The 27,996-nt window shown below is 49.9% G+C and overlaps 1 protein-coding gene across 6 annotated transcripts; it reads right to left on the bottom strand.

Annotated features, from left to right (window-relative positions):
* Positions 1 to 363: 363 nt before the first annotated feature.
* Positions 364 to 27,892, bottom strand: GRIPAP1 (GRIP1 associated protein 1). 6 transcript variants are annotated; one of them, XM_030933906.1, is made up of 27 exons: positions 27,822 to 27,892; positions 25,161 to 25,227; positions 24,961 to 25,022; positions 23,883 to 23,909; positions 22,973 to 23,080; positions 18,890 to 19,040; positions 16,697 to 16,881; positions 16,456 to 16,503; positions 15,763 to 15,794; positions 15,626 to 15,673; positions 15,402 to 15,501; positions 13,912 to 13,989; positions 13,608 to 13,700; positions 11,210 to 11,344; positions 10,011 to 10,106; positions 9,468 to 9,680; positions 9,219 to 9,332; positions 8,030 to 8,107; positions 7,831 to 7,926; positions 7,650 to 7,706; positions 7,449 to 7,548; positions 4,862 to 4,957; positions 4,533 to 4,663; positions 2,864 to 2,986; positions 2,644 to 2,737; positions 1,762 to 1,898; positions 364 to 923 (listed from the first exon to the last, which is right to left on the bottom strand). In XM_030933906.1, exons 1-27 carry the CDS (start codon positions 27,861 to 27,863, stop codon positions 831 to 833), a joined length of 2,604 nt encoding a protein of 867 aa, XP_030789766.1. In that variant the 5' UTR covers positions 27,864 to 27,892; the 3' UTR covers positions 364 to 830. The 6 variants fall into 6 exon arrangements, with proteins under 6 accessions (XP_030789766.1, XP_030789765.1, XP_030789769.1 ...); XM_030933905.1 differs by having other exon boundaries at positions 1,762 to 1,916; XM_030933909.1 differs by lacking the exon at positions 27,822 to 27,892 and adding an exon at positions 27,738 to 27,755 and having other exon boundaries at positions 1,762 to 1,916.
* Positions 27,893 to 27,996: the final 104 nt, after the last annotated feature.

Raw genomic sequence — 27,996 nt, forward strand, 5'->3', positions numbered from 1 at the left:
CCATTTATTCATCCAACCACCTATCCATCCATCCATTTATTTCCCAACCTATCCATCACCAACCTATCCATGCAACTGTCCACTTATTCATCCATCTGTCCATCCAACCACTTATCCATCCCCCCGTCTATCTACTCATCTATACCCACAATTCCATACATGTCTACCCATGTACATATCTGCAGGTATTTCAGCTCCACTCAGTTTGAGGGGCTGGTCAGCAGTAAATGGAGACAGGCTGGATGAGGGTGAGGAAAAGAGAGTAACATTGCAGCCAGAGACCTCCCTCCCTATTCCAATGGTGTGAACCTCCCTGCCCCCAGCACGTCCCTCCTGGTTGAAAAGAATGAGACGAGACAGTCAGTGGGTGGGCCCGTCTGGCCAGATGGTATTTTGGCTGCACAGCCTTTACACACACACACACACGTGTTGCTAAAACGCTGAACATGGGCCACACACCCACCCAACATCCCCAATCCCAAATGCAGAGTAGCCAGGCTCCAGACATAAATTAAAAAATAAAATAAAATAAAATAAAAGAGTTGGTCTCTGGGAAGGAGAGCTCATGCAGAGATGAAGACAGAAGCCCTTGGGAGCCAGGACCAAGAAGAAGGAGAAATCCCTGCCCCTTCCTTCAGGATCCCCACTCCCTGGTGGCCTCTGCCCTAAGACAGGATCATTAACACTAACCATCAGGCCTCTAGTCCCTTTAATGTCCAGTCTCCCAAGCTATTTGATTTTGGCTTCAGCCTTCATTTCCCCGCCACAGCCCAAGGGAATGGCATCCTAGGGGGTAGGAAGGGGAGGAGGTGGGTGCAGCCTGCAGGTCTTTAGCTGGTTTCTCCTGGCTCTAGGTCTGGGTCAGGAGGCCCCACGCACTCCTTGCTGAGCCGCACAATTTCCTGGGACAGAACTTCCATGTCCTAAGAAACAAATGAACCATCAGGGGCCAGAAAAGGGGACAGGCTGCTCCCTTGCCAAATGCAGGGTATCATCTGTGATTTCCTTCACACTCTTTCATTAATCAATGCTCAGCTGTGTCTGGCCTGGGATGGGAAGGTACTCACAGCACCCCCAGCAGTGGGCTGGGCTCAGAAAAGTCATGAGGATGGGTGGGGAGCTACAGATATGGGAGTGGGACGCCTCCTGCAGCATGGTGCTGCTGTAGGATACATCACCACTCTGGCCACCTGCTCTTCTACTAAGTGTGAGCTTGTTTCTCAAAGGCAGGAGCTGGGTCTGACTCCTTTCTGACTCTCAGAGATGGGGAAAGTCTTTGGGCGGCAGGTTGGGCAAAAAGATGTGTGTGTGGACTCATGGGCATGGGGGATCTATGGTAGACAAATTGGTGGACGAATGAATTGTCCAGAGGACAGATGGAGATCAACAGGTGGGCAGGCAGGTCACCGGGTGGGTGAAAGATAACACAAGGGGCAATTGATGAGTAGATAAGAGAATGATATGTCAAGAAATGGGTGGCAGGACATGGTGTAGACAATGAGTAAGTAGTAGATTGGGCAAATGGTTGGGTGAATGTGTAGATAAATGGATGAGCGGGTACATGGAAGGAATGAATGGATAATAAGTTGATGAGACAGTGGAAGATGAGAGCATGATGGGGTAGTTGATGAGTGGGTAGGAGGATAGCTGGGAGGACAGGCTGGGTGGGTGGGCAAGGGGACTGGCAGATAACCCAGGGGCTGTGGCTGGGTAGGCAGGTGGCTGGGTGAACAGATGGGTAGGCTGGCAGGCCACACTCGCCTTGTGCAAGTGCATATTCTTGGTGAGCTGCTCCTCCAGCATGTTCTGCAGCTTCTTGTTCATCTCCCGAAGGTTCTCGTCGCCTGGCTTCACTAGGTCTCTCAGGACGCTGCCCAGCCCGCTGCGGTCTGTGTGGCCTGCTGCCACAGACACATCTGCAAGGGCCCAGGCTGAAAACCACCCCCTCGGCAGAACCAGAGGAGAGCCAGGCAGAGCCAGAGGAGAAAAGAGGGAGACGAATACCAGGGAAGAAGGGAGCAGGAAAAGCCATGTCATGGAGGACAGAGGCTTTGACATACGAAACCTAGCTCTGTCACTCACTAGCTCTGTGGCCCCGAGAAATGAGGATAACTAACTTGTGGAACTGGAAAGATGCACATGACTGCATGTGAAGCACAGAGCACACAGAAAGTCCTCAGCACGTGTTCGTCAGTATGATTCTGATTAATAAAGAAAAATCTGTGAAGGAGAAGGTTTGAAAGAAAGGAGCAAAAGCAATGAAGATACAGAGAAGGAAAATGTATGGAGATAGAACAATATAGACAGCGAGACAAGATGAAGGAGTAGGGTGAAAAAGAGAAACAGGGAGAAGAGAGAAGGGAGAGAGGAGAGGAAGATGAGGCACAGGGAGAGGAAAGGAGAAAGCGGACAGAGAGACACACTGGAGAATGGAGAGTGGAGAGATGACAGAGAAAGGAAGAAGAGGGAGGAGGCGAGATCAAGAGACAGTGCTTTCCTGTTCTCCCCTCCACAGGCCATGGTCTTGTCAGTAGCTTCGCTGAGTTCCGAGAGGAGAGGAGAGAAGCCGCAGCACATAATGGAGAGGGAGGGCCGGGTGAAGGCTGGACCAGGGCTGAGGGCCAGGGAAAAGGGGGCACTGACCGATCCGGCTGTCCATGACGTAGGTCTCAATGATGGCGCTCTTCCGGCAGAGGTCCTCTGCCATGGAAGCACTGCTCACCTCCAGGTGCTTCACCTGCAAGATGGCCCAGCCCACCTGAGACCCCTCTACTGTACACGTTCACACATGAGGCAGGCTCTGGACAGACCCCACACCCCCAAGGGCACTTCAAGTGGGGATGGGCAGGCAGGCAGGCAGCACCTTCTCCTCCAGCATCCATTTCTCCTGCTGTGTCTCTGCCAGCCGCTGAAAGAGCTCAGCCACTTCCTCATCTGACAGCTCTGCTGGCCGAGGGGGCTGGGCCTGAGGGCTGCTGGATAAGGACTGCAGGAAAGAGAAGGGGAGAGGCCAGACCCAGGCTCAGCACCACTGACCCCAGACAGGTGTCAGGGACTGGGGAGGAGAACCAGGCCAGAGGTGGATGAGAGAACGTGGGCCCTGAAGATGGAACTGTAGGCCCATCTTGGTACCCTCAGACTCTGTTTTCCCCTCTGCCTAAACGGGGGTAGAGAGTAACCACATCAGAGCCTTGTCGAGAGGATTAAAGGAAGATCCCAAAGCAAATGCGATCTAAATTCCAGCTGACAGGAAAACTGGAAGAGAGAGGGACATGTTAAATCATACCACCAGGAAGCCAGCAGAAAAACCCAAAAGGTAGCATACTTCCTGTGGGGTGACTGGGCTGGCCTCTTCAACAAGTTGGTCTCAGGTAAAAAGGGACCACACTAAAGAGATTTAAGGGTCCTAAAACAACCAGATGTAACATGTGCTCTGAATCTGAATGCTAGTTTTCATAAAACCAGCAAGAAAGGACATTCTGGGGCCAACTAGAGAAATCTGGTTAAGGTCAAAGTATTAGATGACATTAAATTTTTTTTTTTTTTTTTTTTTTTTTTTTTTTTTTTTTTGAGACAGAGTTTCACTCTTATTGCCCAGGCTGGAGTGCAATGGCAAGATCTTGGCTCACTGCAACCTCTGCCTCCCAGGATTGGGCGATTCTCCTGCCTCAGCCTCCCGAGTAGCTGGAATTACAGGCACGCACCAACACGCCTGGCTAATTTTTGTATTTTAATGGAGACAAGGTTTTGCTATGTTGGCCAGGCTGTTCTCAAACTCCTGACCTCAAGTGATCTGCCCACCTCAGCCTCCCAAAGTGCTGGGGTTACAGGCATGAGCCACTGCGCCCAGCCCTGAACTAAGAATTTATAATGGTGACTTCTGGATGGTGAAAATATTTTTTTTTTTTTTTGACATTTAAAGTTTCTTGGTTTTTGTTTTTTTTTAAATAGAGTCGGAGTTTCACCGTGTTTCCCAGGCTGGTCTTAAACTCCTGAGCTCATGTGATCCACCCACCTTGGCCTCCCAAAGTGCTAGGATTATAGGGATGAGCCACCATACCCGGCCAGACATTTAAGGTTTTAAAAAATCTTTGCTCATTTGTGGTTTTTAAAAAATGTACTATAATGCGCACATACTATTTGTGGAACAATAAAAAAGTTATTTCCAAAGGAAAGTGGCTGGTAAAGAGGCTGACATGATAGCTGGCAATAATAATTCGTGATGGTTACAAGTTGGAAAAAGGGACCTTCTCCTTGGATGGTGCAGCTACTATGAGCCACATACTTCATGGCACCAGAGAAGGGGGAATTAGCCCACAGATGATGGAACAGAAAGTCAGAGAGAGAGAGAATGGTCTGTCCCACATGTAGCAATCCGAATCCAAGTCGGTGGGCTTGGGGAGAAGTTGGCAAGAAAATATGTGTGCTGCGCCCAAAGTAGGAGATGGATTTAAGTGAGGAGAAAAGGGGAAGGGTTCTCAGATTTTTGGGTTGAGAGAAGCTGGAGCTATAGGTTCTTCCTTTCCCCTTACCCTGGCTGGAACAGCCGAGCTCTCCTTTTCCCGCAAGATCTCCCGGTAGCTGAAGGAGGAGATGCTACTGCTGTCCCCTGTCTGGGTCCGGCTTGGTGAGTTCATCTCTGACAGAACCAGCTCCTCAAGGCCTGGGTGGTGGAGGGAAGAGAAACTTGAGCCCCAGTACCCCTGAGTCCCAGAGCAGCAACCAGCAGGAAAAGGCAGAAACAGATTTAACAGAGATGGAAAGAGAGACACCGAGGCATGGGGAAAGGCAGAAGCAGACAGGAGGACAGGGAGAGACAGAGACAGAAAAAAGAGCTGAGGCCGGGCGCACTGGCTCACACCTGTAATCCCAGCACTTTGGGAGGCCGAGGCGGGTGGATCACTTGATGTCAGGAGTTCGAGAACAGCCTGGCCAACATGGAGAAACCCCGTCTCTACTAAAAATACAAAAATTAGCGAGGTGTGGTGGTGCATGCCTGTAATTTCAGCGAGTCAGGAGGCTGAGGCAGGAGAATCGCTTGAACCTGGCAGGCGGAGGTTGCAATGAGCCAAGATCGCACCATTGCACTCCAGCCTGGGTGACAGAGTGAGACTCTGTTTCAAAAAAAAAAAAGAAAGAAAGAAAAGAAAAGAAAGAGCTGCCTTTCTGGAGAAACACATACAAAAGGAGAGGGAGAAAATGGAAGAGGTTGGAGAAACACAACGATGTGGGTACACATGGGACACAAATGGCAGACACACTTGGACACAGGGTTCAGAGAAAGGAAGACAGCTAGGAGGGCACAGGGCACATGTGCTTACAGAGAGAAAATGCCAGAGATGGAAAGCCAGAGCAGATGACAGAAACTGACAGAGACCCTGGAGAAAGAAGTGAGCCAGAGCAGAGACAGAGACAGAAAAAAAGATGCAAGCAGGCTCTTGTAACCACGCACCTAAATCTCAGTTTAATCTAATGGACAAGGTGAATGTATTGAATGTATGGTATACAATTGTAACTTTTCCCAAGATTCTTTTCTTTTTTTTTTTTTTTTTTTTTTTTTTTTTTTGAGACGGAGTCTTGCTCTGCCACCCAGGCTGGAGTGCAGTGGCCGGATCTCAGCTCACTGCAAGCTCCGCCTCCCGGGTTTACGCCATTCTCCTGCCTCAGCCTCCCGAGTAGCTGGGACTACAGGCGCCCGCCTCGTCGCCCGGCTAGTTTTTTGTATTTTTAAGTAGAGACAGGGTTTCACCGTATTAGCCAGGATGGTCTCGATCTCCTGACCTCGTGATCCGCCCGTCTCGGCCTCCCAAAGTGCTGGGATTACAGGCTTGAGCCACCGCGCCCGGCCTTTTCTTTTTTTTTTAGACAGAGTTTCGTTCTTGTCGCCTAGGCTGGAGTGCAATGCCGCAATCTTGGCTCACTGCAACCCCTGCCTCCTGGGTTCAGGCAATTCTCCTGACTCAGCCTCCCGAAGCAGCTGGGATTACAGGTGCCCACCACCAGGCCCAGCTAATTTTTTTGTATTTTTAGTTGGGACAGGGTTTCACCATGTTGGCCAGGCTGGTCTTGAACTCCTGACCTCAGGTGATCCACCCACCTTGGCCTCCCAAAGTGCTGGGATTATACCTTTCCCAAGATTCTTACATTCGTCTGTGATAAAACAGAAACAAAACTCCTCCTTTATAAAGAAAGGTTACTTCGGGAGACTGAGTGCCTCAGAGAGAAATTAATTTGGTGAGAGATACATTTGTTTTGCCACGTCACTTAAAGCCCTCAAGGATCTCTGGCAAGGGTGGGGTGACTGAGTGGGGATCCATAGATATCCCGAGTAGGGGAACAAGGGACCAAGTTTTCTTTGAGTCTGTGATCTAGGAGATACAACAGAGCCATCACTGCATTTCACTTACTTAAATGTATTTATAGGCCATCCCCGTCTAAAAAAAGGCTGAAGCAACTAAAGTTGTGCGTGTGTGTGTGTGTGTCTTCTGCTTGAAGTGGCAGAAATAACAGATTGGATTAGTTGTATAATGAAAACACCACAGTGTTGCTGACTGTGTATAAGTCTGTCTCCCTAGCTCAACTGGGGGCTTCTGGAGGGCAGGGACTCAGGGAGTTTTATATCAGGCATCCTGTACTTGAGTGTGGAGATTTATAGAATGAGAGATTGTATACAATAGATTTAGAAACGCCAAGTGAGGTGTGGGAGTGTGTAACGTAGGACATATAGTGAGGAGACAGAGATATAAACAGACAAACAGAAGAGAGAGGAAGAGGAGACAGAGATAGAGTGGTGGGAAAAGATAAAGGGACAGAGAAAAGTAAGGGGGCGCTGGGCGCAGTGGCTCATGCCTGTAATCCCAACACTTTGGGAGGCTGAGGCAGGCAGATCACCTGAGGTTGGGAGTTTGGGACCATCCTGACCAACATGGAGAAACCCTGCCTCTACTAAAAATACAAAATTAGCCGGGTGTGGTGGTGCATGCCTGTAATCCCAGTTACTCAGGAGGCCGAGGCAGGAGAATTGCTTGAACCCGGGAGGCGGAGGTTGCAGTGAGCGGAGATCACACCATTGCACTCCAGCCTGGGCAACAAGAGTGAAACTCTGTCTCAAAAAAAAAAAAAAAAAAAAAAAAAGAGAGAAAACTAGAGAAAGAAAGCAAAGAGATAAAGGCAAATATACAGGAAAGAGAGAGAACAAACTGAGACAGAGGCAGAGACAGAAACTGAGAAGAGACAGGGCAAAAACGAGACAGAGAGATAGAAATAAAGAGAAAATGCAGAGAAAGAATCAGAGGAGAGACAGAGAAAAGGTAAAAGACAGATGGAGTTCCAGAGCAACAGAAGCAGGAAAGCACAGCTAAGGAAGATCCAGGACTGACCTGCAGCCTGCAGGCCCAGGCCCTGCCTTCCCCATGCCTCAGCCTCCTCTCCCTGTCCTGGTCCCTCACCTGAGCGGCTCTTGCTATTAGTAAGGATGTCCTGCAGCCGCTCCTGCAGCTTATCTGCCCGTTTCCGCTCCAAATGCAGCTGCCGCTTGAGGTCCTTGAGCTGTGGGGGACAGGGGTAAGATGAGGACTAAGGCCCAGTGGGCCCATAGGAGGGAGGTTGCAGGTAGGAGGGAGCCGTGCTTGGGCACCCCTCAGTCTTACCGCAGCACTGCCCTTCTTCTCCAGAATCCTCTGCCCATCCACTGTGTCCTTCACTTCCTGTGTGAAAAAGCAGGCATGGCTGGTAGGTTCCGGAAGGGCTGCCTGAAGCATGCTCCCTCCCTGCCTCTCCTGCACGCTGAGGATCAGGGGTGTGTCTGGGGGCTGTGCAAGGACCACTGACCTGCTTCAGGCTGCTAATGGTCTTCAGGTGGCAGTCCCGCTCCTCCTGGGCCTGCTCGAGCTGATCCCGCACATCCTGTAGCTCCTCCTCCTTGTCCTGCAAAGCAGAAAGCAGCTTAGGCATTGGCTTGGGAAGCCTCTGTCCTCCCAGGAGGGCCCGTCACTGTCTGGAGAGAGGAACACCATCATGCGAGAGGCACCTTCAGCTCGGCAGCATGCTGCTCCCGACACTGCTTGAGGGCTTCCTCTTGTTCCTGCTGCTGCTGCTGCAGGGATTCCTACAAGACAAGTCCCAGGTCTGGCCACAGCCCCCCAGAAGATATTATGCCCAGTTAGGGGTATGAGGGACTGCAATGGGGGCCCAGAGGTATGCAGAAATGACCCTCCTGCAGGGAACCCCACATGCCCTTAGGCAGTATACAGAAGTGTCACATCTAAAGCTGCACCATTCACATGGTTGACCTAGATTTGCATTTACATTTTATTTTATTTAACAAAACATACAGCGCTTACTATGTGCCAAGAATGTTCTAAGGGTTTTACATATATTAACTCATTTTCTGTAATCCTCCCGTAATACCTAGATGGTAGGTATTATTGTTATCCCCTTTCTACCATTGATGAAAACAGGCCACAGAGAGGTCAGATAAACTGCCCAAGGTCACACAGCTAGGAAACGGCCCAGCCAGGATTCAAACCTAGACAAACAACTGGCTCCAGCCTGTGCTCTTCACTGCTACATGACAATGCCTTTCAATGTATCATGAGATTTCCAGAAAATGGCAACAAAGGTTCTTTTTTTGAGACAGAGTCTCGCTTTGTCACCCAGGCTGGAGTGCAGTGGCACAATCTCAGCTCACTGCAACCTCTGCCTCCTGGGTTCAAGTGATTCTCCTGCCTCAGCTTCCTGAGTAGCTGGAATTACAGGCACCGGCCACCATGCCCAGCTAATTTTTGTATTTTTAGTAGAGACAGGGTTTCACCATGTTGGCCAGGCTGGTCTTGAACTCCTGACCTCAAGTGATCCGCCCACCTCGGCCTCCCAAAATGCTGGGATTACAGGCATAAGCCACCGCACCCAGCAGGTTCTTATTCAAATAACATCAGTGTATTGCATTAATTTCCTGACAGAAGTACAGTTTCAGGAGAAAGAGGTGCCTTTCCAAATTTGCATAAAGGCAGGGCAGCCAAAACACATGACAGTCTGTCCTATCTGATGGCCATCCCCTGATCCACTTCAGAGAGCTGCTATTGAGCCAGGGGACTGTGGGGATATCCCTAAGTCCAGAAAATCTCGGGAAGTTCCAGGGCCTGACTACTCCTGTTTCTCTGGTTTGACATGAGGGCCCCAATCAACCTCTTGTTCCTCACCAGGCATCACCAACTCACCTCGGCTTCTTTCAAGCGCCGTTCAAACCAGCCCTTGGCTCCATCCATGGAGTGTACCTGAGCTTGAAGTTCTTCCACTGTCTGCTGGAGAGTCTCCAGCTCCCGTGTCCGGGCCTGGGATGGGGCAGACTGTCATGGGCCAGGCAGGCAGAGGAGTGGGCACCTGATGCACGCCACCCATTGGCCTATCAGCAACACTGTGGTCCCCAGGTTTTAGAGGAAGAAGGGCATCGTCATCTACCCACCCACCTTCTCCTCCCGGATCTGCCCACGGAGCTCCTCCTCCTGACGCTTCTTGTCTTCATGCAGCTCTCGGAGCTCACGCTCATAGCGGGCACGCACCCCCAGCACCTCCTTCTCATGCCGTAGACGAACTGCTCCCAGCTCTTCCTTGTGCTGGGACTTCTCTTGCAGCGTCTCCATTGCTAGCTCATCCAGCATGGCCTTCCGCTTCTCAGCACTCTGGGGACCAGGACGATGGCAGTCAACTTCATTCCACAACATTGAAAAAAGGCCTCCCACCCTCTTCCCATGCCCAAAGAACTAGCCAAACTCCACTCCCATCCCCATTGAACTGGCTAAGGCACTCACCCATCCTTATAGAACTGGTCACTTTCTTTCTTTCCCCTCCCACTCTGATGGATTTGGCCAAGAAACTAGTCAACCACAAACCAGTCAATTTTCCTTTCCCTCCTATCCCCACATATTTGGCTATATCACCTCTTCCCATCCCCATGGACTGAGCCAATTCCTACCCCTCATCCTCTCCCCTCAACCCTCATGTTCCCCTACCTTCCGAGCCTCCTGTAGTTCCTGGGTCAACTGCTCCTTCTCCTGCCCTATTTCTTGAAGTTGTTCCAGCAGCCGACTATTGGCCCGTAATGACTCCTAATGCAGACACCAAGGGGAAAGAGTTTGATAAAGAGCATCCAGTAGGTGCTAGTCACCCAGGACCATCTGGTAGACCATCTCCTTCTCCCTGGGAAAGTTGGTATTGTGATCTCAATTTCTGGATAGGAAATATAGCAGAGACTGCTAGTTGCTCCCCAGTATTCATTCTCCCTTACTTTCCTAGCAATAAAATTTATAATCAGGCATACAGCTGTCTAGCAGATGTTTCCCCTCCTCCCTCATGGTTAGGTGTGGCCATGTGATTTATTTGTGTATGTGGAAGTAGTGAGTGTAATTTAGGTTATGCTCTTAAAGGAAAGAGGCACATTCTTCCCTGCCCCCTTTCCTCCTTCCTTCCAGATAGAATACAAACATGATGGTCGGGGAGCTTCAGCAACTGTCTTGGATGCCAAGATAAATGTCTTGTGTTGAAGGTGGAGGAACAGCAATGGAGAAAGAACTGGGTCACTGATGACTGGAAAGCCATCATTCCACCCCTGAACAACATACCTGGACTTTTAATGAGAGAAAACTAAATTTGTATCTTATTTAATCTACTATTATTCTGGTTTGTATTATGGAATCAGAATGGATATCCTTTGGGAGGCTGAGTCGGGTGGATCTCCTGAGGTCAGGAGTTTGAGACCAGCCTGAACAACATGGTGAAACCCCATCTCCACTAAAAATACAAAATTAGCTGGGTGTGGTGCCAGGCGCCTGTAATCCCAGCTACTTGGGAGGCTGAGGCGGGAGAATCACTTGAACCCAGGAGGCGGAGGCTGCAGTGAGCTGAGATAGTGCCACTGCACTCCAGCCTGGGCGACAGAGTGAGACTCCATCTCAAAAAGTAAATAAATAAAATAAAATAAAATAAGAAATAAAAATAAAATGAAAAAGAATGGATATCCTAACTAACTGAAGAGGCTAGTTTCAGAGAAGTGAAATGACTTGTCCCAGAACACAAAAGTGCTAATAAGTTAGGGAGCCAGACTGGAACCTAAGTCCTCCTGACTCCAGTCTTCCCACTCTACCTTACTGGGGACTTCCCCGGGCCATTACTAGGGAACTAGGAAGAGACAGGCCAGAGCCAAAGGTGTTACCTGGAGCTGGGAGTTGAGGTCATCTTTCTGTCCCATAAGGTCCTCGTACTCAGCCTGCCGCTGCTGCAACTCAGCTGCCAGCCCAGTGGTCTGTTCCCGGAGCATATTCAGTTCTTGGGTCTTTGCTGTTTGGATCTGGAGAAAGTAGTGGTGATAAGAAGTAGAGTGAAAGGGACCCCAGGGGCCAGGGACAGGGTATGAGCCTCCTAGTTCCAGGGAAACAGGGAGGGAGGTGGGAAGAGAACCAGGAAGAGAGAGGAAATTTCAAACAGAAAAGCAATGAAGAGAATGGGTAAATGTGGCATGTTCATACAATGGAATACCACACAACAATAAGAGAACACACCTGTGTTGCACGTGGATAAACTTACATAGTGCTACCAGAAAGAAGTCAGAGACAAAGAGCAGCTGATTCCATTTATATGAAGTTAAAGAACAAGCGAAATGAATCTTATGTTGCTAGAGATCAGAATAATGGTTACTTCTGGGGGAGACTGACTTTGAAGGGATAAAGGGGACCTTCTGGGGTACTAAAAGTGCTTTATACTTTGATCTGGGTAGTGGCTATGGTGGCGGGGAGAGAAAGAGAAAAGAGAGGGACAGAGGCAGAGAGAGAGGAAGAGAGGATTCACTGAGTGTACACTTAAGATTAGTACATTTCATGCACTTTACTAGAGAGAAACCAGAAAGAAAGAAAAGCAGAGATAGGCCAAGCACAGTGGCTCACGTCTGTAATCCCAGCACTTTGGGAGGCCGAGGTGGGAAGACAGCTTGAGGCCGGAAGTTTGAGCCAGTCTGGGCAACACAGTGAGACCCTGTCTCTACAAAATAATTTTTTTTTCTCTTTTTTGAGATGGAGTCTTGCTCTGTCACCTAGGCTGGAGTGCAGTGGCACCATCTCAGCTCACTGCAGCCTCCGCCTCCCAGGTTCAATCGATTCTCCTACCTCAGCCTCCCAGCCTCCCAAGTAGCTGGAATTATAGGCACCACCACACCCGGCTAATTTTTTTTTTTTTTTTTTTTTTTTTTTTTTTTGAGACGGAGTCTCACTCCGTCACCCAGGCTGGAGTGCAGTGGCACGATATCGGCTCACTACAACCTCTGCCTCCCAGGTTCAAGCAATTCTCCTGCCTCAGCCTCCCAAGTAGCTGGGATTACAGGCGTGCGCCACCATGCCCAGCTAATTTTTTTGTATTTTTAGTAGAGACGAGGTTTCACCATATTGGCCAGGCTGATCTCAAACTCCGGACCCCAGGTGATCCGCCCGTCTCAGCCTCCCAAAGTGCTGGGATTATAGGTGTGAGCCACTGCGCCCAGCCAAATTTTTTTTTTCTTTTTTTTTTTTTGAGATGGAGTCTCACTCTGTCGCCTAGGCTGGAGTGCAGTGGAGCAATCTCGGCCCACTGCAAGCTCTGCCTCCCGGGTTCGCCATTCTCCTGCCTCAGCCTCCCAAGTAGCTGGGACTACAGGCTCCTGCCACCACGCCCAGCTAATTTTTTTGTATTTTTAGTAGAGACGGGGTTTCACCATGTTAGCCAAGATGGTCTCGATCTCCTGACCTCGTGATCCGCCCGCCTCGGTCTCCCAAAGTGCTGGGATTACAGGCGTGAGCCACCGCGCCCGGCCGAATTTTTGTATTTTTAGTAGAGACGAGGTTTCACCATGTTGGCCAGGCTGGTCTCAAACTCCTGATGTCAGGTGATCTGCCCACCTCTGCCTCCCAAAGTGCTGGGATTACAGGTGTGGGCCACCACGCCCGGCCAATAAGTTTTTTTTTTTTTTTTTTTTTGAGATGGAGTTTCACTCTTGTTGCCCAGGCTGGAGTGCAATGGCACGATCTCAGCTCACCGCAACCTCCGCTTCCCGGGCTCAAGCGATTCTCCCACCTCAGCCTCCTGAGTAGCTGGGATTACAGGCGCCTGCCACCATACCCAGTTAATTTTGTATTTTTAGTAGAGATGGGGTTTCTCTATGTTGGTCAGGCTGGTCTCGAATTCCTGACCTCAGGTGATCCGCCTGCCTTGGCCTCCCAAAGTTCTGGGATTACAGGTGTGAGCCACCAAGCCCGGTTTTTTTTTTTTTTTTTTGAGACAGAGAATTGCTCTGTCACCCAGGCTAGAGTACAGTGGCGTGGTCTCGGCTCACTGCAACCTCTGCCTCCTGGGTCCTGGTTCAAGCAATTCTCCTGCCTCAGCCTCCCTAATAAAATTTAAAGTTAAAAAAAAGTAGGGATGGATGGCCAGAGAGAAGAGGGCTGGATGCCAACTGAAAGGAGCAACAGAAACAAAGACAGGAGAATAGCATGGGGTCCAGACCACCCTACCCTGATGTGTACCAGAAACAGATGGAGATGGGGGAACAAGACAGGGATCAGCAAGGGCCCCCAGGTGTCCTTTACCTGCTCCAGGGCAGCCAGGCTAGTCCTCAAGGCATTGTTCTCAGCCAAAAGCCCTTCCACTTGTTCCTGTGCATCTGCACTCTGGATGGATACCTGGCCCCATGCCCACAGCAGGTGAGAGTGGGTCCAGAACAGGGGGACAGGACCTACCCACAGCCAAGAAAGAAAGGACACACACACACACAAACACACACGAAGGCCTGGGGAAAGCAGGACCCCTGGGACCTTGCCTGCCTATGTAGTACCCACTCAGGCTGCCCCCATCCTGAACCCTAGCTCCCTGAGCCCAACCAGTACAACATACCTGATCTTGTAGGGCCCGCAAAGCTGCCGCATGTTCCAGGCGTTCCCCTTGCCGCTGATCTCTCAGCTCTGCCAAGCTCTGTGGAGACCAGGGGAGCCCATTTTACACCTCAGCCTCTCCTGGGGTACATACAACCATACAGACTCCCTCTTTGTCCACCCGACAGCATGTTCCCAGCACCTGTGGGTCTCAGACTATCTAGCCAGCAGCAATCTCAGGTTCACCCAGACGCCAGGTCACTACCCTCAGGGGCTTCAGACACAGTCAGCCCCTCTATCCCAGCCTCCAAGATCTCAGGCACATCTAGTCTCCTGGCCATAGCTCCTGCGTGGTTCAAACTCACTCAGCTCCCATCCATAAGAGGTCTCATACTCACCCAGATTCCAGCTTGGGAGCTCCAGGATTCTCAGACACAGTCAGCCCCATGGATCTCAGATGTAGTCAGCACACAAGGATGACAGCTTCACCCAGCCTCCCAATCCCAACCACCAGGGGTTTCAGACACACTCATCTCCCATGTCCCTATCTCCCAAGTGAGATCCACCCAAACTCATAGTCCCAGATCCTAGAAGTCTCAAACTCACAACCTCCTAGTTGCCAGGTCCTGGTGAACTCTCAGACTGACTCCTTCACCTGTCACTCTGCTCCCCAGTCTCTTGGGATCTTCAGACCCAGCTAACCACCAGTTCCTGGGGGTCTCAGCTTTACCCAGACTCCTGTCTTAGACCCCATGTTCCCAGTTTCTAGGGACTTCAGAACCACAAGCCACCATATCCTCCATTCCAAGGGACCTCAGACTCACCTTTTCTAGAAGGAAACCCAGAGGCTTCAGAGTCATCCAGCCCCCAGTCCTCAGGAGCCTCAGACCCACCTAAACTTTTGCTCCAGCCCCTGGAGGTCTCAGACTGACCAGCTTTTTGTTCACAGCCCCCAAGGATCTCAGGACTACCTAGCCCATATGATCCCACTTCCTAGGTGTCTTAGGCCCAAGCCAGCGCCCAGATCCTGAGGGTCTCAAATGCACTCAGCCTTCAGCCCCAACTGTCTCACCCTTGAAAGTCGTATATCTACCCAGCCATGTCCTCAGCCCTTGGGAGTCCCAAATTTACTGATATCCCAGCCCCTAAAGGTCTCAAAGTCACCCAGTGCCCAGGGAGTTCAGACTTACCCCAATTCCTGGTCCTAGGCCCTAGTGACCACAGATTCATCCAGACTGTGGTCTCAAACCTCCAGGAGTTTCATATTTACACAAACTTATAGCACACAGCCCCCAAAGTCCTTAGCCCCCTGAGATCTTACACTCACAAAGACTCCTATAACAATTCCAAGGGCTCTCCAGTTCCCATTTTCCTAGCTCCTGGGGTGCCCTAGAATCCATTTCCAACACAGGAAATCTCAGACTCCCCAGCCAGCCTCCATGGACCTCAGACCTCTCCAGGCTCCCAGTCCTAGCCCCTACCCCGGGGATCTCAGAACCCAGCCCCCATCACCTGATTTGCAGCCTCAAGTTCCTGCTGCAGCTTCTGGGTTCGAGCCAACTGGGCTTTGTGATCAGCTTCCTTCCGTTGTTGTAATTCCTCAATCTTGTTCCTAGGGGTGATGAGGAGGGGGTGTGTTGGGCATGGCTTGAGGCCCAGTCTCCTAGCTCTGCCCCTGTAGTCTTCACTAGGCACTGTTCCAATTGTCCACCAATGCCTGCAAATCTGGCAGTTACCTGCTGTCATTAAATAGAGTCTCCTTTTCTGTCTGCAGACGGCAAAAACTGGGCACAGAAGGACAGATGTAGATGGGTCAGTTCCGTAAGTTAATCCCCCCCTCAGCCCCCAGTACCCCTAGGAAAAAGAAATTTACCTTTCTTGTTTCTTTTTCAGTTTCTCGGAGAGCTGGGGAGAGGGGTGCAGACAAGTGATAACATTGAGAATAATATAAAGACAAATACAAAATTAATAAATATAGACACTTCTTATGAAGTCCTTTTTGGAAGCCAGGATTTACTTATGTTATCTTGTGGAATCCTCAAAATAGCCCTGAGAAGTGAGTACTACATTTTACAAATGGGGAAACTGAGTCTTTGGTTGCCCAGCTGGTCAGCAACAACAGTATTATCTCCACCCAGATCCTTCAGGCTCCAAAGCCCAGTATTTATGCTCCCAAAATAGTGGCCAATGGCCATGTTATAGAATGGCTAGCCTGGGGGGCCTGGAAAGCAGGATCATGACTGGGTGCCTCATCCCTGGGTCTCCAGGTCCTAAGATAAGAGCCAGGAGTCTGTAAATGCTTGCATGAATGAATGAATGAGTGAATGGGCAAAGCTGAGAGGAGATGGATGGGATGAAACTTATCATGCACAAGATATAGTGGGACCACATTAGCCCATTCCATACTGAAAGTAACTGAGGCATAGGTGTGAGTCTCTCCATTTCACAGATGATGAAACCTAGGCTTTGATGGGGTACAATGCCCCTTCTGCCCTAGGATTGGGAATGCAATGGGAAAGAATCCAGCAGATTGGGAGTAAAATGGGAGAGAGCCAAGCAGCCGCACCTTAGCAAGTTCCTCCTGCAGCCTGGATGTTTCGGCCTGCTTTGAGCTCTGCAGGGAAGGATGAGGGATGGGAGGGTTGTTGTCAGCAAGGACAGGGAGAAGCCTTCCCCTGCCCATCTGCCTCCCTCACCCCATCAGCCCACAAGATGGTGTGACATCACAGCCATCTCCGTGGGACTATAGACAGAGGTAGAACATCTGCCCTGCCTTCTGTCTCCAGCTCCAACAGACCCAGATTCACCTCTAAGCCTTGCAGCTGCTCCCAGAGCAATCTCTTCTCCTCTTTCTCCATTTCCCATTTCAGCTCCACCTCTGCCAATGGCATGGGGGCCAGGACGGTGGGGGCTGGGCCCCCTGGGGGGTCCCCCTGGCCCTCACTGACAGCTGAGGACTTCCTGGCTTCTTTCCCATAGCGTTCCTGCAGCGCTGGTGAGTAGAACAGGGATATATTATGGATGAGGTGGTCTCTGAAGTCTCTTGCCATGCGTCGAACAGAGGGAGAACTGGCCTTCAACCCCTCAGGTGGCAGAGCCCCTGCGCCAAATGACCACATGCATAAAAGACCAAGGTTCAGCTCTATCCATGCCTCTAACTTTTTTTTTTTTTTTGTTGAGACAGGGACTTGTTATGTCACCCAGGCTGGAGTGCAGTGGAATGATTACAGTTCACTGCAGCCTTGACCTCCTGGGCTCAAGTGATTCTCCCACCTCACTCTCCCAAGTAGCTGGGATCAGAGGTGTGTGCCATCACCCCGGGCTAATTTTTTGAGTTATTGTAGAGACAAGGTCTCACTACATTGCCCAGGCTGGTCTTGAACTCCTGAGCTCAAGCAATCCTCCTGTCTCAGCCTCCCCCAAAAATCTTTTTCCCTGGCCAGGCACGGTGGCTCACACCTGTAATCCCAGCACTTTGGGAGGCCAAGGCGGGTGGATCACGAGGTCAGGAGTTCAAGACCAGCCTGACCAACATAGTGAAACCCAGTCTCTACTAAAAATACAAAAATTAGGCGGGTGTGGTAGCGCACGCGCCTGTAATCCCAGCTACTCATGGGGCCGAGGCAGGAGAATCGCTTGAACCCAGGAGGCGGAGGTTGCATTGAGCCAAGATCGAGCCATTGCACTCCAGCCTGGGTGACAGAGCGAGACTCCGTCTCAAAAAAAAACTTTTTCCCTAGACAGTCTTGCTCTGTTGCCCAGGCTGGTGTGCAGTGGTGCAATCATAGCTCACTGCAACCTCAAACTCCTGGGCTCAAGCGATCCTCCCAAGTAGCTGGGACTACAAGTGCACACCATGCCTAATTTTTTTATTTTATTATTTATTTATTTGTTTATTTTCTTGACATGGAGTCTCTCTCTGTCACCCAGGCTGGAGTACAGTGGTGTGATCTCGGCTCACTGCAAACTCTGCCTCCTAGGTTCAAGTGATTCTTCTGCCTTAGCCTCCCAAGTAGCTGGAATTACAGGCATGCTCCACCAAACCTGGCTAATTATTGTATTTTTAATAGAAACGGGGTTTCGCCATGTTGGCCAGGTTGGTCTTGAACTTCTGACCTCAGGCGATCTGCCCACCTTGGCCTCCGAAAGTGCTAGGATTACAGGTGTGAGCCACCGCGCCTGGCCTAATTATTTTATTTTTAGTACACACAAGGTCCTGCTATGTTGCCCAGACTGGTCTTGAACTCCTAGCCTCAAGAGATCCTTCTGCCTCGGTCTCCCAGAGTGCTGGAATCACAGGTATGAGCCACTGTGCCCAGCCTCTCACAAATATTTTAAGCCCTATCAACCACTAAGATTCTGTTTACTATTAGCCCAAGCTGCTTTCACAAATCCCATTCTCAATCCTTCAAGCCCCACCCATAGCCCTTGAAGGCCATGCCCACCATGTGCCACCATTGACTTATAGCTGAATCCCTCCTAGAGCCTCCTAATTCCCATCCACATTCTACTAAGTCTCCCTCCTAGTCATGGAACCAGCATCCACCACCACAGACGTCCCAGCTGCTCTCCAAAGTTCCACATACCACATGCTCCCACACTCTATCAAGCTTTCTTTCAGCTTTCATCCCAGACCCCACTTACAATCTGGGCTCAGAATCTTCCCAACACTCCATTCACTTCTTCCACTTAGCAAATATCTCCTTTTTGACATTCAAGCTGCTAATCTGTAACATCTGCTAGTATCAGACACTGAACTAATGCAGAATGATATTACCTTTTATCTCTACTACAATCTTCTGGGTGACAGACATCACTACATGAACTGTGTAGATGACAAGGCTTTCGCTCAGAGAGGTGAAATGGCTTGTCCAAAGCCACACAGGGCATGGGGCCAACTCTATTTCTGAAGCCCTTCTCCTTCCCCTGAGAGGATGACAGCCTTTCTTGCCCTACTCAAGCCCCAAGGTCCCCACATCCCCAGGAGGGCCTCTATGCACCTGCCACGTTCTTCTGCAAGGCTGTGTTTTCAGCCTGCAGCCTCAGCAGCTCCCCATCCACGAGGGGCCCAGCTTGGGCAACCCCTGCTCCTGCAGCCCCCTCCTTCAGTTGCTGGTTCTCTCGCTCCAGCTGTTCCATCTGGCTGCAGAGCTGAACAGAGGAAGAGAAGGGGCAGAGAAGCAGAGAATCAGAACAGTATTTGCTGAAACCTATATAGCATTTGTCCATGTACTTTACAATTCACTTAATTCCCATAATGACCCTATGATGTAGGTGCCCTCCCACTTTACAAATAAGGACATTGAGGCACAGAGATGTTAAACAATTTCAAATTCACACATCTTTTAAGTGGCAGAGTCAGAAAATACCAAGAGCATACCAAGTATGAGGACACCAAAAACCATTTTCCTCTTCCTACTTCCAACCTCAGAGATGCAATCCAAGACCTCAGGCTCCTCTGGAGGTTGTTAGTGCTACAGACAGCCTCACTGCCACCCCTCTTCTGTGGAGGGCTGGATCCTGGGCCCAGAGTTAGCTCCCTCTCATCCTAAGCACCACAAAGAGCTTGCAGGTCATTTCCAGGGCCAACACTGATGACAGCTCCTGCATTGCCAGCCGTTAGTCTTGGAGAGGTATACAATGCCAATAAAACTAAGCCAGACCTCTGCCCAACTCCTGGCTAAAGTACACTTCTCGAAGCAGTCCTGAGAAAATCCGTTGTCCCCATTTTCTTTTTTTTTTGAGACGGAGTCTCGCTCTGTCGCCCAGGCTGGAGTGCAGTGGCGCGATCTCGGCTCACTGCAAGCTCCGCCTCCCAGGTGCACACCATTCTCCTGCCTCAGCCTCCCGAGTAGCTGGGACTACAGGCACCCGCCACCACGCTCAGCTCATTTTTTGTATTTTTAGTAGAGATGGGGTTTCACCGTATTAGCCAGGATGGTCTCGATCTCCTGACCTTGTGATCCGCCTGCCTTGGACTCCCAAAGAGCTGGGATTACAGGCGTGAGCCACTGCGCCCTGCCCCTTGTCCCCATTTTCATATGAGAATATCGAGGCCTACAGAGAATTTTTATTTTATTGCCTGCAATATTTTCTTTTTCTCTTTTTTTTTTTGAGATGAAGTCTCGCTCCGTCACCTAGGCTGGAGTACAGTGGCACGATTTCGGCTCACTGCAACCTCTGCCATCCAGGTTCAAGCGATTCTCCTGCCTCAGCCTCCTGAGTAGCTGGGACTACAGGCATGCGCCACCATACCCGGATAATTTTTGTATTCTTAGTAGAGATGGGGTTTTGCCATATTGGCCAGGCTGGTCTCGAACTCCTAACCTCAGGTGATCCGCCCACCTCGGCCTCCCAAAGTGCTGGGATTACAGGCGTGAGCCACCGCACCGAGCCGGCCTGCAATATTTTCTACCCAGAACACCAATCCTTTCATCCAGTTATTCACATAACTGGCTTCTTTGCATCCTTCAGTGCTCTGCTCAGATGTCACCTTTAAAGTGGTATCCCTCAACAGAGAAAATTCCAGTACTCTCTGTCACAGCACTGTTCATTTCTTTCTTACCTAGTACTAATCACAATTTTCTTTTGTAACAAGCACAGATTCTGAAACCAGACTGCTTGAATGTGAATTTCTACTCTGCCATTTACTAGCTGTGTGACAAACCACTTAATCTCCCTGGAACTCAGTTTTCCTCATCTGTCAAATAGGGATACTAATATCTCATAGGCTCATTTCAAAGATTAAATGAGTGAATAATGTAGAGTACTTCAAACAGGACTTGGCACACAGTAAGCACCACACAAATGTCAGCTATCACTACTAGCATTATTTGTTTACTGTTATCATCTTTCTCCCCATCCCACCCCCAGAATGTAAGCTAAGAGTGAAGATCATTCTGTGCTGCTTACAACTGTATTTCCAGAACATAGAGCATGTGGTGGGTACTCAGTAACTATTTGTTGAAGGAACAATTGAACTGAAATGTCTTGGTGAATAAGGGATAGTGGCAGGTTTAACGTAGCTCTCTCTGTGAGCACTTCCAGTTCCTGGGAGGAATTGGAGGAGGAAAGGGACTATGTAGGAAGTCTCTGCAACTGGCCCAGTGCTGGATCAGGGCAGATGCTGGGAAACAAGCTGGATTTATGGAAGAATGTCTGTCCCTGCCTCACTCTGCAAGAATCATGATACCATGGAGGCTGGAGGCAGGAAGCAGTGAGGAGTCAGTCGGTGAAGCCAGCAGTTATGTGAATACCAGGGCCTCTGAACTAGGGACAGGACTGGGGACACTGGAATGTATTATGTAAGGGAGTGATGTCGTAAGATCTGCAGGTCAGAACAGCCTCTGTGGTATGAACTAAGTAGAAGAAACTAGAAGTGAAGACACCAGGGAGGTGGCTGTAGAAACAGCAGATGAGAAGTGATAGAGACTAAGGCAAAGCAGGGGCACAGGGTGGATATAAAACTTTTTTTTTTTTTTTTAATCGAGACAGAGTCTTGCTCTGTTGCCCAGGCTGGAATGCAGTGGTGCAATCTCGGCTCACTACAACCTCCACCTCCCGCGTTCAAGCGATTCTCCTGCCTCAGCCTCCTGAGTAGCTGGGACTACAGGCGCATGCCACCACACCCGGCTAATTTTTTGTATTTTTAGTAGAGACGGGGTTTTACCACATTAGCCAGGATGGTCTCAATCTCCTGACCTCATGATCCGCCCGCCTTGGCCTCCCAAAGTGCTGGGATTACAGGCGTCAGCCACCATGCCCGGCCACAAAACTGTTAAAAAGTCAAATATTTTAGAGGGAAGATGAGTTAATAGAAGGATAATATTATAGCTAATGCTTCCATAGCTGATACTATGTGCAAGGCTCTGTTTTAAGTGATTTACATACATTTATTCATTTAATCCTCACAAAAGCCCTGTGAGGAGGCAGGTACTGTTATTATCATGACTTCCATCTTAAACATTTGGGAACCAAGAACCAGGCAAGTTAAGTAACTTCCTCAAAGTTACAGTTAGTAAAAGGTAGAGCCAAGATTTTAATCTAGGCCTTCTGGTTACAGAGTCCCTGCTGGTAACTACTACTTGCTTAACTGCCTCTCCTGGTATTGTATCTGCTTAAAGGTTATTTTCAGTTTTGTTTTTTTAAGGTCACAGGCACTATATTCTCAGATGGAGCCTTAGAAATACCATTTTTGGGCCAGGCACGGTGGCTCATGCCTTTAATCCCAGCACTTTGGGAGGCCAAGGTGGGTGGATCACTTGAGGTTGGGAGTTCAAGACCAGCCTGATCAACATGGAGAAACCCTATCTCTACTAAAAATACAAAATTAGCCAGGCATGGTGGCGTATGCCTGTAATCCCAACTACCCAGGAGGCTGAGGCAGGAGAATCGCTTGAACCCAGGAGGCAAAGGTTGCAGTGAGCTGAGACCTCGCCATTGCACTCCAGCCTGGACAACAAGAGTGAAACTCCATCTTAAAAAAATTTGCTGCCATGAGACTTTTTTCCTTAAGACACACTAAAAACATAGACAATTATTAACTGTGGATACAGAAGATAGATGAGGGAACAAAAGACAATGTCTCTAACTGCCCAGTAGATTTAGAAACAGACAGGACACTAAAATCAATGGAGAGATAGAATTAGTAGCTCCAGGATGAATTATCTGGAAGAGGTAGAACCCCAGGCTCATGTCAGATGAAGAGAAGAAAGAAAAGGGAAGAAGCTCAAACACTTTTCCATCCTATATTAAGCATAAGAACTCTGCCTAAAACCCCCCAACACCTTGGAGCACCATAGCATCAACTCGACATTATACACATGGAGACTTGAAGCTCAAATAAAAGGAGTGACTTGGCCAGGAACCAGCTGACCTCAGGACTCAAAGCTTTCTAATCCCAGCAGAGTTAGTGGCCCTATCTGTCAAATTACTGCCCCCCAGCAGCAATCCAGGACCTTTTTCAGCACCACGGACAGTGCTCCAGGGCCAGACCCTATCCAATCACTCTCTGCTGCTGTTAGGTTTCAGCCCAGATGGCCCCTACCCCTCATTTCCCCTTTGACTATCCCAGGCACCAGCACCTTGCTGAACTCGGCCATTAGCGTGCTGTTCTGCAAACGGAAGTCCTCCTCCTGGCTGTGCAGCTTTGCCTGCAGCATCTCATTTTCACTCAGCAATACCTCGACTTCCTGCAGTGGCAGACAAGGGCCAGGACTCCAGCAAGGGCAGGAAGGATAGGGAGGTAGGGCAAAGAAACAGAGAGAGGGAGAAAATGACATGGGTGGGAGAGGACATAGGGTACAGAGAATGAGGTGATATAGGAGAAAGAGACACAGGGAGGGATAAAATGAGAGACAGGGAAAGGGAGATAAAGACATGGGAAGGTAGAGAGAAGGGAATACAGGGAGGAAGACAGCAGAAGAAAAGACAGGAAGATAATGATAGGGGAGAGAGGAGGTAGAGATGGGGAAAGGGGGAGAGATAGAAAAGGGGAGAGGGATTGGGAAGGAGAGAGTGAAAAAGATGGAGAGAGGAACAAACAGAAATCAACAGGGAGAGAACAGAACAGGGAGAAGAGAAGGAAGGGTCAGGAAAAGAAACGAGTTAGGAAGAGAGAGGAAAGGTGGGGAAGAAACAAAGAGTCAGAGAGAGAAAGCAGAAAAAAAGAGAAATCACAGAGACAGGAACAAGAGGGGGAGAGACAAAGAGAAGATTGGGAAGAGAAATGAGTCAGAGAGACAGGAACAGGAAGACAGAGACAGAGACAGAAAGAGACTCAGGGGAATGGATAGAAAGAGAGAGAAGGAAAGAAACACAGAGTTAGAGACAAATAGGGAAACAAGGACAGATACAGCAACACATGGCAGTGAGGTAGTAGCAGACGTAAGGGCACACAGAGAAAGAAAGGCCAGTACAAGGAAATCTCAGCATACAGAAATAGCCCACCAAGACAGTCTCCCAGTCACACTCACCCAAAAGAGATCCCCTTACCTGAGCTTTCTTGCTCTTGCTCAGTGCCTAAAGTGGGGGTGGGTGGGAAGAGAGCTAAAGTGAACAGAGATGGACTGCCTTACTAGGATATGTAGACAACTGTGCCAAGCGTTTTGGGAGGACAATGATGATGGGAGTTGCGGGATGGGAGCATCTTCAACCACAGAACATGTGTGACAATTTGGAGCCCAAAGGCGTGAGTGAGTGAATGAATGCAAATCTTGCCCTGGGGCCCCAGCACACACAAATCATCCTTTCTTGGAAGCTCTTGAGGCTGGTGGGGGGTGGGGGAGGTAGGGAGGTGCCCTGGTATTTAACCATTTACAGGCTGGATCTCTAGGCTCAGAAATTGTGGCTTCATTGCTACATCTGTCCATACATGTCTCTGTTGTCCTTCCCATGCAGTGTGGAAACTGTCGCTCCCCTGCTGGGCATCCAAGAGCATTGCCAGCTTAGGGGAATCAGCATCCTACCAAAGAGCAGTGCAACTTCCTGACTGCCGGCTTTTCTGCATACTGTATTCATTCATCCAACAAATATTTATTGAGCACATATTATGTATCAACATTGTGCTAGGTATGGCTAGATATGGGGACAGAGCAGTGACAAAGGAGAACCTTGAATGTCTTGAGGGGCCACATTAGGTTATATTCTATCTCATCTTTAGAGGATCTGAGAGTTGGGTTTGCTCTCATTTTCCCAACTGGACCAGGACAGAGATGGGAAGTAGGAGCACAAGGCAGGAGTGTGAGTGGAGGATGGGAGGCAGATTCAAGGTAGATTTACTGATAGATTTGAATATTTAATTAAAAGTCAGTGAATGAGAATGAGTAACTGAAATTAGAAATGAATTAAAAGTAAATTAAAATTAATCAATAAATTAAGCAGGATTAGGTAAAATTAGCCAACTAAAGAGAATTCCATGAGAATCTTCTAAATGACTACATGAAAACAGCACGCAACATTCAGTCTGGTTCACTGTAGGTGCTCACTGGAGGGATGAATGAGTCAGATAGGTAGAGGCAAGGGTGGATGGGTAGGTGGATGGATAGGTGGATGGATGGGTGGAGGGAGGTACCTTCTGAGCTTTGCTGAATTCCTTATCCAAGTAGGCGACCTTCTGTCGAAGACTGGTGAGTTCTGGTGTCAGGAAAGCAGGGAAACTCAGCTTCAGTCAGTGGCAAGAAACTGAAAGGCCTTCCTGCCAGGCCTCTGAGGGAAAACCTCAGACATCATGCCTCAAAGCCACCCCCATCTAATAAGGCCCTCTTGGCTCACCAACACCATTCTTGCGTAGTTCATCTGAAAGCTGGTAGTTATTTGTCCGGAGTTCCAGGAGCTGAGCCTTTGGGGGAGGCAGGAAGGGAAAAGACTTGGTCAGGAAAGTGTCCCTAAGCCTACCATGAGGGAACCAAGCCCCTAAGCCCCACAGACCTTATGCCCTCCATGTTCCTCTGTAGCTACTCCTTAAGACCTGTATGTGCTACACCCAAAGTGAGCTTCCAGGCCCTCAGACCCTGGCTCACCTTTTCCAGCTCCACTTATAACCCCAGCTAGCCTCACCCCTCCATCTCACACTACAATCCATGCTGCACTCAGGCCACCCTAGAGCACTGCCCCAGTCAGGGTCTTGCTTGTGTGAGTTCCCTGGCTCTCCATGCCCACAGGATAAAGTTCCTCCTCCTCATCCTGGCTGACCTTTCCACACACTGAACACACACTGTCAGGGGTGTTGTCCATCTTTCTGACCAGACCTGGGGGCCCCTGAAAGCAGGGAGTAGGGGCCTGTCTTCCTCCCTCTTTCCTAAGGGAAGAGGGTCAAGTATTCTGCCCAACTTTCACAGGTGGGCTTTCCAGGGTCCCCCCACCTCCAAGTCTCTCAAAATACATCCACGCCGCCTTCAATAATTAAGGGAGGGCCAGGTGCAGTGGCTCACACCTGTAATCCCAGTACTTTGGGAGGTCAAGGTGGGTGAATCACGAGGTAACGAGTTCAAAACCAGCCTGGCCAATATGGTGAAACCCCATCTCTACTAAAAATATAAAAAATTAGCCGGTGTGGTGGTGCACACCTGTAGTCCCAGCTACTCGGGAGGGTGAGGCAGGAGAATCACTTGAACCCGGGAGGCAGAGGTTGCAGTGAGCCGAGATTGCACCACTGCACTCCAACTTGGGTGACACGGTGAGACTCTGTCTCAAAAAAAAGAATTAAGGGAAAGTGTCAGGCGCAGTAGCTCACACCTGTAATCCAAACACTTTCAGAGGCCAAGGTGGGCAGATCACTTGAGGTCAGGAGTTCAAGACCAGCCTGGCCAACATGGTGAACCCTCATCTCTACTAAAAATACAAAAATCAGCTGGGCATGGTGGTACGCACCTGTAATTCCAGCTACTAGGGAAGCTGAGATAAGACAATTGCTTGAACCTGGGAGGTGGAGGTCGCAGTGAGCTGAGATCGTGCCACCGCACACTCCAGCCTGGGTAACAGAGACAGACTTTGTCTCAAAAAAAAAAAAAAAAAAAAAAAAAGAATTAAGCATCCTCCTCTCTACCAGCCCTGTAGGACCCTGAGGCTGGCTCTACCCAGCAAGGCCGGTTCCTTCCCCCACCAGGACTTTTCCCTCCCTCCCACGCCACCAGCCTCCACTTGCTATTCTCTGGTAGTCTGCTCAAAGTGAGAGGGCTTGGCCTTCACAGAATCTTTCTTGCTCCTGTCCTCCCCAGGACCCAGTGATCTGTCTCTCCAAGACCTGGTCCAATTGGAATACCCTTTGTACCCCCTGAGACTTGCCCCCCAACAAAGCCCAGTAGTTCTCTCTCATTCATGGCCCAATGGGATCAGTGTTCCTCATTCAAGGGTATTTCCACTCCCAAGATCTCTCCAGTCATGATCCAATGGGAATGGCCCCACACCCCTCAGGGTAGGCCTCTACAAGGCCTTGGGTAGGCCAGTTGGATGACTCTTACTCACTTAGAATCCCCTTCAGATGACAATGGCCTTCCCCATTCATGGGTTAATCAACTCGCCCTTCCATTCTCAGTGTCCCTCACACAGGGACAGTTGGTTTCCCTCATTCAAGGACCAATTGGATTACCTGTCCTCCCTCAGAGTTCCTCCCCTCCCCATGCTGGACCCTGTTCAGAGCCCCCCAGTGAGGAACCCTCTCAACAAGGGCCCATTCATAGTACAATGCTATGGCCTTTCATTGAATCTCAGAGTCCCCCCAAAAGAATCAAGTGGGAGTACCTCCCCAAAGCCCAGTGATCTTCCCTCCTTGTAGTCCAAGGTATCACTCGTTTACCTCCTCTGGTCCTCCCCCCAATTAATGGGATTAATGTTATTACCCATTCATGGCCTTCTTCACCCCAGTGCCGCCCCCTCTTAGGATGCACTACCAACTACCAATGGCACAGATCTCCACCTCCCAGGAACAATGACAACATCTGGGGTCTTTCCCCAATCCCCGGGCACAGTGGTATCTCCCCAAAACTTACCACCTCCCACCCGCTAATGGTTCTGCCCTCTCAAGGGTTCCCACCACCATGACGCAAACGACCCAACACCCGCTTCCTTCCTCTCCAGACAAAATGGTTTCGCCTTCTCAGGATCTCCTTCTCTCAAAGCCCATTATCATCACCCGCCGACGGTGTCCCCCGCACGGGCCCAAAAGTCTCATCCCCTCCAGGTCTGAGTAAGGTACCGCCTACTTAAGGGCGCTCTCCCCCGCCCACAATGCTAACAGAGTTGAACCTTCAAAGCCGCAGAGTATCTCGGAATCCAATAATCTCACCACTCCGAGCCTCAGTTTCCCTTCTCCAGACCCACCCCATAAACTCAGGGTCCATCCCAACCAACCCCTTGTCAGAGCTGATGGCACGACTTCTCTCTACCCCGCCCCCGGTCGCCTAGCCGGGTGGTCTTTCCCACCGCGAGCGGCACCTGCATCCGCTGAAACTCCTCCTCAGACAGAGCTTGCGCCATGTTCCTCCCCCCACCCCCCCGCCAGCTTTCTGCGCAAACGCAGCTCGCGCCTCCTGTCAGTATTAAGGTCGGACCAAACCACTGGCCAGGAATGGAGGGGGTAGAACCTAATTCCGGAGGGCAGCATTTTGGA

The sequence above is a fragment of the Rhinopithecus roxellana genome, chromosome 7 (genome assembly GCF_007565055.1).
Source record: "Rhinopithecus roxellana isolate Shanxi Qingling chromosome 7, ASM756505v1, whole genome shotgun sequence".
Classification (NCBI taxonomy): domain Eukaryota; kingdom Metazoa; phylum Chordata; class Mammalia; order Primates; family Cercopithecidae; genus Rhinopithecus; species Rhinopithecus roxellana.